Source organism: Malaya genurostris, chromosome 2 (genome assembly GCF_030247185.1).
Source record: "Malaya genurostris strain Urasoe2022 chromosome 2, Malgen_1.1, whole genome shotgun sequence".
NCBI classification, from domain to species: domain Eukaryota; kingdom Metazoa; phylum Arthropoda; class Insecta; order Diptera; family Culicidae; genus Malaya; species Malaya genurostris.
The window spans coordinates 239,982,261-239,993,643 of record NC_080571.1 but is presented as its reverse complement, the minus strand read 5'-3'; the positions used below and the strand labels follow the sequence as shown (position 1 = coordinate 239,993,643).

Below are 11,383 nucleotides of genomic sequence, written 5' to 3'. Positions count from 1 at the left end.
AAATGTTTCGTATGATAATGAATAAAGATGTTTTTCAACGTGTTTGTCTTTACAAATTGTTATTATATATTAATTATATAAATGTTAAATTAATGATATTAATTTTTCTGAGTTGAATATGTTAAATATATTAGCGTGAAAGAAGTCGTCAACGTTAAATCTAACTGTTCCTCCATTTGCTATTATTAATTACTAATTGCTAATATCTTTTCATATTTTTTTGAATAACTAATGTATTCGGTGCGCAGTTTTTACACTTATAAAAGTGATTCTTATTCTTCAGCTAGATTTCGGACACTCTATTTTACAGAAAAACCAACATCCAGCAAACTTGGTTCGTGATCGTAGGTATGTGACCCATGACTAAGGCCCAAAGCAACTTTAGTAGAAATTAGCATCGACAGCTAAATTGGATAGTATTGAAGTCGATCATGAGAAATCCGGGAATATCAGATCGAATTTTTGCCAAAAATACGGTGCCAGTTTTGTCCATCTGAAAACAAATTAGAAGTCATTTCATGTTTTTAAACTACCAAACAGAAGAGAAGAAATGTATGCTACCCTTCCTAAGATCTGCACAGATAAAAATATTTTGTGAATTTACATCTATTTTCATGCACATATTTGGAGCAGGTAATTAAACATAAAATTACTTTACAATTCTGTACGTTTCAATACAATTTATTCGAAAAATAAGCGTTAATTGAAAAATACAGTTATATTCATTGAAAATTCAATTCAATTCAATTTAGTTTTGCATCGATGGAGGTTTTCAATCAAAATTTCGATTCAACCCATGTCTATTCCATGTTACTATTGATTTACATCTCGTGTAAATTTCATTATTTCTTTCTGTGTGGCCTGATTGCACAATGTGCCCTTGTTCAATCAGCTGCAGCTGCAGCTTGTTCAATCCTGGAAAATAATCTTTCGATTTTCTATTGAAAGTGTGGCTCATTCTCACTAAGTAATATTTTCCTAGACTGAATGGATTTTATATGCCCAAATACTAAATAGGCTCAACTTTGGTCAAAATAGTGCAACATGTGAAAAATTCCAGAAATGGGTTTCAAAACAACGGACTTTACATACTTGATTTTGGATCATTTTTTTATTACATTCATAGAGACTAATTCGACTCATGACAATTTTTTGAAAAGGGCAAGTGTAGTTTTGCAGTCCGGCTAGAAAACCGCGCCTTAGCCCTTATGGTGTTCCTTGATGAACGGCGTAACGGGAGGCATTTCAGACTATGAATTACTACGTTCACGGTTAGTCCGATGCAAAAGAAGAGCAACTTTGACATCCTCTTCTCGCTGATTGTAGCAGCACATTTTTGGGGAACTTGGTTTGTGAGATGAACTTTAACTTGGATATCAGGTTGTGCCTGCTGACGCATGGGTTACTATGATTGATGCTCCATGGGTTGTTTCGTCAGTGCGGGTGAAGGTATAACCCATGAAAAATCGGAAATATTTGCACATTTTTATAAACGCAAACGTTATTCTGATACACCGATGAAGGCAGCAGGAAGCAGACCGAAATACTTATATTTACTATTCGTGACATCGATGACAAAAAAGTAAAGAATTTTAAATGTCTGAAAGTGGTTTTAGCAGTAACTTTTTCATTTTCAAAAAGGCACTAATCACATTTACGATAAATGTCGCAATTTGCAAACATTGTGAAAAATTTGTATTATTAAACTTTTTACGTTATTTTTAAATTAAAAATTTTCGGTTATTATTCAAATTTTTGTGAAAGTAGTCTTTTCAGTATATGCTAGATTATTGACGAATTAGTAAATACAAATCAATATAGTTGTGTTGTCTTGTTCCATTTTATTCCAATTATCGCGGTAAACATAAACATTCCAGTTTGTGATGATAAATAGGTTTTTCTTGTTAAAACAATAAATTTGCTCCTAGTGGTGATTTGAAAAATCTCCACATACTATAATAGCTATTCTACACAAAATATAGGGGAGAGTGTTCGGTTACTGGCACCCTTTTTTTAAGCTTATAACTTCTGACTAAGTGCACATTATGCGGGCATATATACATCAATGGAAAGCTAAAGTCGCTAGCTGACAACTGAATAAGAAACTAAGTTGACTCAATCGATTGCAAAAATTTTATTATCAATTTAGTAAAGTGATAAATTTTGGCCATTTCAAAAAAGGTGTTCGGTTACCGGCACCCCAAGATTTTCGCTGAAAATGAAAAAAAATATAAGTAAGAACTGCAATTATTGAACGAAAAAATTGAATTTATTCTTTTCGGAGCCGTTTTGGACAACAGTCTTCATTTTTTGATGATAACTTCGCCTTGGCTCCTTGGCCAATGATTTGGATGGTGGCACCTTTGGTGTTGATTAGGCCGGTCTTCCACCGGCTTCGCGGGATGGAATACGTTACTGTAGTCAAATTTATTGGCTTCTTATCCACTAAACAACGCTTAATGGCATTAATAAAAGTATTAAAGTTCATTTTCCTTGACTTGGACGATTGTCGCCATGTCTAACAGAATCAGAGAATCAAAGTTTTGAATTATACGACGGATGTATTGAAACCGTCAAGTTGTCTCGAGATGCCAGGTAATACAATAATTTTAGCTAGCAGAAACGAAAAGATCGCGCCAATTTATCGAAAGTCTGTAATTTCTGACGAATGTGTGCAAACAATCGAAAGTCTGTGAAAAGTCTTTAGACGAAAAAAGCTTTGTATGGTGACTAAGAAATTTGATAATTTACAGTCAAATTTGCAGACTTGGCATCTCTGCATATCACTGACAATTTTTCGCAATTTGTCGAAAAAAAAATGGGGTACAAGTAACCGAGCATTTTGGGGTGCCGGTAATAGAAATTGGTAGACATTTAAAAAATGACGAAAAAAAACATTGGTTGCGAAAATTTTGATAGCATCCGGTATTAAATCACGAAATAGATCAATTTCACCTCATAAGTAATAAATCCACTCACATTTTCGATGAATGCTTTTCAATTTATGGTACTATGAAAAATGCATAAAAAACTTTTGTGTTGATTTTCACGCAATTAACATTTGTTTTAAGCGCAGTAAAACGTACAAGCGTCTGTTTGCTTTGTTATTAGGCACAAAAAAAACGTGCTGCTATTACACACACATGACATTTGTCGGAATGATGCTATCTGCTATTCTGTCAAAAGTTACGGTGGGGTGCTGGCAACCGAACATTATCTTTTTAAAAGTGTGCAGTTAGGAAAATAATTGACTTCATTGAAATTTATTGTCTAAACATCTCGAGAATGGATACTTTTAGGAACTTAAAGTTTTACGTATACATAGAAATCTGTTATACATCATTTTTGAAAAGACGTTTGTCAAGTAAACGTTGAATGTTGGTTTTCTTAACAAGCTCATAATAATACTAGTATTTTGGGTGATTCTTTTTTTAATTAAAATGCTATTTGAATACTCATTCGACTTCTTCTTGATACTATTTTTAAAGAATTATCAGTTTATTTCGGAAAGGGTATATTCAGCCTTTTTCAAAAAATAGTTTTGAATTGAACTGATCTCTCCATCCGTGCCAAATTTCATCCAAGTCGGATGATTTTGTCACTAGAAATTGAATTCAAATCCATCCTCACATAGAACTCCAAATTCTACTAAGTATAAAACACATTCGCATATCAGTCCCATATCGATTTTCGCCAATTTTGAGTTAGCTTGAGGAATGAAATCTAGCTTCAATATACTCTCAGAAATTGCAAAAAAAGTTGAGGGTTTGTGCAGTAAAATGTGAAAAAAATATCAAATCATGCCTGTCTCAAATGCAAAGTACCCGCATGTCAGTCCCATTCAGTGCAAATTTCAATAATTTACTTTTTTTGCAATATTGTAAGGGTCCATAAAAGACGTCACGCCGCAAGGGGGAGGGGGGTGTTTCATAAAACGAGATCTTTTGTGACAGGGGGAAGGGAGGGAGGTTTTTGGAATGTGACGTCCAATATTTTCAATGAGCGCATTTTTGAAATACCTAATTATATTACTGCTTTGCCCTATTTTTGAAAAAATCTTCACAGTAAACGTTTACATTCAATAGGAAAACGTGTATTTGTTGATGTAAAAGCTTCTTCTTGTAAATTCGGAAATGAATGATGCAGGAAATCATTTCTGTTGTGATCAGCAAAAGTGCACGGAGGAGCGAGTAAATTAGCGAAATTAATAAATTTTGCCTAATATGAGTAAAAAAGAAAAAAATGCCTTCAAACGGTTTAACTTAAGTTATGCACTGACAATTTTTTCAGTAATTTGATTTTCTAGCATTGATAATAGTATATCATAAGAATTTCTCTTATCTGATTCTGATGCAGTTTATTCAATTGTACTCCATTTGAAAAAGGGCTCGAGATCAACGATTACGGACGTAGATCATGTCATGTCTTATCTTGATCGTATGTGATTTTCCTCCACCAACATCAAAGCTTATCGAATCATCCAATGATTGAACTTACATACATCAAGAATCATTTTAGCTCAAAATCACTACCGATTTTGTGTGACGGAAGATCAGTACCGATATTGATCGATGTGATTTAAAATTCACTGATCAACTGATCTTGAAAAGATTCTCCGGCAGTGATCTCGTTTTGATGAGGTTTTGGTCTTTATTTTCTCAGCCCTGTATGCTACACTAAGGAAAAAATATTCTTTACCTAAACAATAATATATCTGTGTACCCCTAGGAGGAATAAAACACATGATTTAAATGTTTCATAAATTCCAACCAAATGCTTTTGTTAATTTATATAATTGATATTAATAAAATAATTCCGATGATTTTGTAGTTTTAGGGATATTTTTTAATCTAATGACAGCATGTAATAAATCGATTTTCCCCTCATAATTGTATGGTTTGTCATACATATTGAGAATGTATTGAGATCAATTTTATTTATTTTGAATTCGTGACATGTGACATAGGGGGGGTGGGGGGTCTTTGCTTCTGTGACAATTTGTGACAAAGGGGGATAGGGAATCAAAAATCGTCAAAAAAAAGCGTGACGTCTTTTATGGACAGCCCCTAATAGCAAAGGTGTATTATCTATATTTCATGTAATAAAACCATGATTTAGCATTAGGTAGCACAATTAAAAAAATCGGAAATAAAATCGTCGGTAGCACAATAAAGAAATCGGAAATTGATCGTCTTTTTATCGACATGCCGATTTTTGATATGGGACTGATATGAAAGTACGGGCAATTCAATTCTCATCTTTTTCATCAGATAATGATCAGATAGATTCTTCGATGTCTAATGATTTTGATTCAAAACTTTCCAGTGCGTGCAAATGATGAGAGAATTATTTCGTTAGAGAAACATGAAACGAAAGTTTTGTGCTGATCCCAATTAACCAAATTTCCGGAGTCCAGACAAAGATTTCTGTTTGGCACACCCATAATTATGAAAATTACATTGTAACACGAACTATGAAACGTTGGATTTGTAAACCTCAACATGTAATTTAGATCATTTGTGGGACTCCCACCACCTTCTTGTGCGTTGTAACTAATGCCATTTAAATGTCCCCTTGAAACCTGTTTGTCATGACAGCGTTCGGTTTCAAAACAAAAGATTTCACTAATCCACTCGGTAGTTTGGCACGCATTGTGTTTCACCTCAATCGAAAGGTGACTCTCACCCGTGACTGTGAGTGACCCTTCTCTGCCATACCTGGTGAGTTCTTCACTCAGGCAGCATTACGTTCTGGAACAGAGAACGTACGAAGGTTCTTGATCATTGCTTCGTTTGTCGAGCGGTTTTGCCGCTTTTCACTGAAGTCACTGCGGCAGCAAACACACAGGCGAACAATCGAACGAACGGAACTCAACAGTTCTCTACGAGTGTCCTGTTTGATGATTTAATGATTCTTTTACGCAACCTTGCCACCCCCGCTGGTGCCCGTATCCACTAGTTTTGTTTTTTTTTTTCAGTTACCAGTTGTTACAGCTTCAGCCATGACACTGACGGTGAGGCTGATGATGATGATGATGATGATGATGATGACGATGATGACGGCGATGATTGTTCTGAGAGACCTTCTGCTGCGGTGGCGGCCGATACTTTCGAGCTGCTCGGAGGGACCAAAAAAAACCGGCCCGCGCGCGCTCTGTTGGGGACGATTTCTTGTTGCTGGTGAGCCTCTTCTCCACGGTTGACGGTGGCACCTTTAGTAATCATTCGAGCGCTCATTGTCGAGGTCACATTCCTCGGGACCCTGTGCGGGATTACCATACAGTTAGGGCCGACTCCTGCCGATACCGCTGTTTTGTTGACTTTCGCCCCGGCTGGTCGGCTAGCACCGTTGTGACCGTGACGTGACGTGCCGTGGTGTGGCGTGGCGTGGCGTGGCGTGGCCTAACGCGCGTGATCTTGTTCCGTCCTTCCCGTTCCGGTGTGTTGGATCGGTGTGTTGGATCGCTGCCTGTGAACCTCCGGTGGCCGGAAGGGGGAATCGAGTTGCGGTTTCGCCTGCTCGTTTGCTGCACTGCACCATAATTTTCGGGATTGTTAGCTGTTTGTTCTTTGTTTCGATCGTTTTTATGCTGCTTTTGTGTTCTGGTGGAAATGATTAACACGTTGACGAACGAGTGAAATAGCAAAACAAATGGCTGTGGTTGGTTCCGTGGTTTATTTGGTGTTTTCTTTTAGGTATCAACATTCTTCGGTGTAGATGTAGTGCTAAATAGTGTATGCACGATAGCGGTTAGCGATAATTACAAAGCAATGTGGTGATTTAAACGAAACGAAGTTTGTGAAAATAGTGAAATCTCGATTCTTTCCATTGTGTGAGAAGCAACATAGCAAATTACTGAAGAAAGTTCTGAAAGATAATGATTACTGAATTCTACAATCGTGGAAAAATGTGCGAGAGTGGGATCCTTGCTGAAAAATTTTCTAGAACCATATCCTGTTTTCCTCGGTGATATCTGGATGTCATATCAAGTGGAATGCTTATTGAAATCGATCAATTTCAATGGATATACGGTGAATTGAAGTGTTAAAGTTATACATTTTTGCCGAACCGCTGCTAGCGATTGTGTGTGTGAGAGAGATATTACTGAAAAAACAAAATCCATTCAGCACAAACCGATAAACGAAGTGTTCATTTCTGTTCGAGGCTTCCATTAGGTATACAAAATGCCCAGCACAATACGAGGTGAGTGTGCAATTTGGTGTGCTTCATTGCTCTGTTTTCTAAACATATCCCAACAAGGTGAGGATAGTCTGATCAAGAAATGCAGTGACCGAATTAGCGTTTATCAATCCAGTCACTTTTTATGCAGATTTGGTGTTTCTGAGAAATTATCTTTTCAATATTAGTATAAATGCTCAATTTCGTTCGGTAATAACTTAATAATTGATTTTACGAGATTTTAACAGATGAACTAAAAAAAACTACTGATTTATCAATATTTTAGTAAGAATTTTCGGATTTTTTTAAAGAATGACTGTTTGTATATGAAGTCAGATACATATTAAGTCCGCTGTTCTATTGAAAAATATCAACAATTCTGTTCTTTTAAAAACCAGAAATCGATCCCAAAGAAATATTTATGCTTTTTGTCTTTCTCATATAGAAAAGTTATGCAATCACTGTGAAACCCGACTTTTATACCAAGGCCCGGAGGACCAAGTCTCATATACCATTCGACTCAGTTCGTCGAATACGCAAATCGTCTGTGTGTGTGTGTGTGTGTGTGTGTGTGTGTGTGTGTGTGTGTGTGTTTGTGCGTTTGTGTATGTGTGTGTATGTAGGTTAAATATTTTTGCACTCACTTTTCTCAGAGATGGCTGAACCAATATTCATGAAATTAGATTTAAATGAAAGGTCTTGTAACCCCACACAAAGTTTCTGAATTTTATTCGAATCCGATTTCCGGTTCCGGAGTTACAGGGTGATATGAGCAAAAAAAATATGAAAATAAGTGCACTTACTTTTCTCAGTGACGGCTGAATCGATTCTCACAAACAAATGAAAGGTACAATTGTTCTATACAAAGTTCCTGAATTTTATTTTGATCCGATTTCCGGTTCCCTAGTTACAGGGTGATTAGTGAAAAATATCTTATTTCAAATTACTTCCTCACTTTTCTCAGAGATGGCGTGACCGATTTCAACAAGCTTCGATTCAAATGAAAGGTTTCATAGTCCTATACAAAACTTCCAAATTTCATCCGGATCCGTCCTCAGGTTCCGGAATTATATGATGAAGTATGTTAAAATTTGATACTGTCACTTGAAGCGGCGAAACAAAACACGTAAAAAAATTTCTTAACTTTCCTCGAAACTATTCCAATCGGTAGGATTCCGGCTATGCTGGTTTTCGTTTACTGATTCCGGCTGCGCCGGAAATAAAAAGTAAAATAAATTTGCTTCAAAACTATTCCAATCGGTAGTCATTGTCGGTAGACAAATTTTATTTTGGCTTTCCTTGTTCTTGGGTTTGAAACACATTTATATATGAGAATACGAGGTCTGTTCAAAAAGTTCCCGGAATTTTTTAATTGCGCGCGTCTCGAGAGTCCGGTGGTCAAATTTTTTTTTTATTATGTTGGTACATGTGTCCCTAATGTATGGTGAAATTTTCAGCAGTATTCATTGTTTACATTCTGTCTTGTAGCGGCTGATGTAGACGTGTTTTTTTGAGCTCGGCGATTTTTGTTAGTTTAAACAATGGAAGAATTGAAGAGTCAAAGAATTTGTATTAAATTTTGCGTGAAAAATGAAATAAAGTGTAACCAAGTGTGCGAAATGTTACAGAGAGCCTACGGTGAGTCTGCTATGAAAAAAACAAGTGTTTACGAATGGTATAAGCGTTTCCAAGATGGCCGCGAAGACGTTGAAGACGACGAACGCTCCGGTCGACCCAGCACGTCAATAATCGATGAAAATGTGGGAAAAGTGGAAAAAATGATTATGGATGATCGCCGAATCACTATTAGAGAAGTTGCTGATGAAGTTGGCATATCAGTTGGCTCATGCCATCATATTTTTTCAAATGTTTTGGGCATGAAACGAGTGGCAGAAAAATTCGTTCCAAAACTGCTGAATTTTGATCAAATTTTTTGGCTAAAAACAAGACTTTAATCATGCCCCAACCTCCTTATTCACCAGATATCGCTCCGTGTGATTTTTTCCTGTTCCCAAAGTTGAAGAGACCCATGAAAGGACAGCGTTTTTCATCGATTGAAGAGATAAAGGCAGAATCGCTGAGAGTGCTACAGAGCATTACAAAAAGTGACTATCAGGGGTGTTTCGAAGACTGGAAAAAACGCTGGCATAAGTGTATTATTTCTAGGGGGATTACTTTGAAGGGGACCATATAGATGTAGACGAATAAATAAATATTTTTTTAGAAAAATGAGAATTCCGGGTACTTTTTGAACAGACCTCGTATGTGAGCGATATCATCAGGCATCATCACACCACTAGGTGGATTGAAACAGGTTTTTCTTCCATTGAAATGCCAGCGTCAGCATTCATTTAATTCTCACCATGTGCCGATTGGCGACCGGGCATTAAATTTTTCTTTCGCCAGCCCCGCTTTGTTGACTGCAAACGTGTAATGAACTGTATTTAAAATGCCATCTCATAAAGTTAGCTTCATGTGTTGTTGGTTACTTCGCTTATACCATTGTATCTGCGGAACCAGAAATCACAGCAATTTGCTCTTCGAACTAGATCAATGTAAACGCATAGCTGGATATTGTCGTCATCTTATTTCTTGGCGGAGAGGCGTTTTCATTGCTATCCAGCGAATGAGGGGGGAGCAGTGGTTCGCTATTCACGCTCCCGTCCATTGGTTCGGTACTGGTCACTGTTGTTGGCGGAACGATCGTTATTGCTTATATTTGTCTGGAGGGTGGGTGTGTTGTTAGCTGTAGCTGGCGTACCTTGTTTTGCATATGGAACAACTGGTTTCGTTGAAAAGCAAGCTTCATAGCTGTTGATGGCTGTATCCGATATCTTATACTGGGGTTTTTTGGAGTTGTTGTGGAGAGAGCGCTGTTGTTCTTTGGTGCAGACGTCTGCTTGTCCAGTTTTTCACATGGCTTACCATAGTGAACAGCTTTTTGGCAATAATGATAGTAACAAGTGATTTGCACGGAATTCTGGTATCCTGACCGAAAATCTCATGAGAAGGTATAGCCCTCTTCAAGCGCATGTGTAACAAACGTAAGCCATTTGGAATACCAGGGAAGAAGTTCTTCTACTTTTCTTTTTCGATAGACAGAATCTCTCCGTATTGAGACATAGTTTTGCGAATATAAGGATCGATGACGTTCGAGGGAAGATCATGCACACGCACTTCTATAGCACTATCTTCCATATATACTGGTTGTACTTGATGTTTTCATGCTCCACATAGTGCACATTATTATTGTCTTTAGCGAATTGAATTGCATCCAACTCTTTATAAAACTGGATATAAAAAACATTATTTGTCTTATTGAATTGAAGGAAATGCACACGCTTAATATCAATATGCATTTGCTCAAACCTTCAAGTTCTCGTATCGAAGGTCGAATTTTGCACTGCCTGAAGTCAACAATAATTGTAAAGTCGCTTACACAAAAATGTCGATATCTCCGTTAAAAATCAACGGATTTCAACAATCTATGGTTTGTTGGATAGCTATTACCGTGCGCAATCTAATTCTGGATACATATTCTGTTTTCAAGGTCAAGTGTGACAGATACTGTCAAAAAACTAAGAATTTTGACATAAAACTTCGTATAACTCAAAAAGTAAGCATCCGATCTCAAAACCTTTCAATAGCGCTCTGGGTGACGGAAAGACCTTTCATTTGCGACTACAAAATCGGTTCAGCCATCTCTGAGATTTCGACCTCTTTGTTGAGAACACACATACACACACGGACATTTGCTCAGTTCGTCGAGCTGAATCGATTGGTATATGACACTTGGCCTTTGGCCTCGAAAATTTTTTTAAAGTTTGAATTCTATACCTATTTTTATATTTATAAAAAAGGTAAAAAGTTAAAACGTACACATTTTGGCACAAACACGATTGACACCAAACTGAATTGACTTAGCATCCAACTGACTGACGCCTGTCTGTCACATGAAAACGTGTTCACATAGTCAATCCTTGCATCGAAATAATTGCTGGTTTAAAAGATATTGAAGCTGTACGGTTTAACCCCGTGTCCGGACTAGCCCTGGTCTCCCCTATATGTGTAGATGTAAACGCGTGCGTATGTTTATGCTCAATTTCACGTTTTATCTATACGCTCAATGTTCTCGGAGATGGCTTGGCCGATATCAACAATCATGGGCTAGTTTGAAAACTAATATTAGGTTGTTGAGCAAATT

At 37.0% G+C, this 11,383-nt stretch overlaps 1 protein-coding gene across 2 annotated transcripts in view; it reads left to right on the top strand.

The window, feature by feature from the left end:
* Positions 1–6,227: 6,227 nt before the first annotated feature.
* LOC131428300 (probable nuclear hormone receptor HR3) overlaps positions 6,228–11,383 on the top strand; it is a 554,301-nt gene continuing 549,145 nt past the window's right edge. Inside the window, exons 1-2 of one of the 2 annotated variants that reach the window (XM_058592142.1) lie at positions 6,228–6,281; positions 6,696–7,203. In XM_058592142.1, the coding sequence (XP_058448125.1) occupies positions 7,185–7,203 (19 nt within the window). In that variant the 5' untranslated portion in view covers positions 6,228–6,281; positions 6,696–7,184. Of the gene's footprint in view, positions 6,561–6,695; positions 7,204–11,383 lie in introns of both variants that reach the window. The other variant, XM_058592141.1, reaches the window with a different exon arrangement.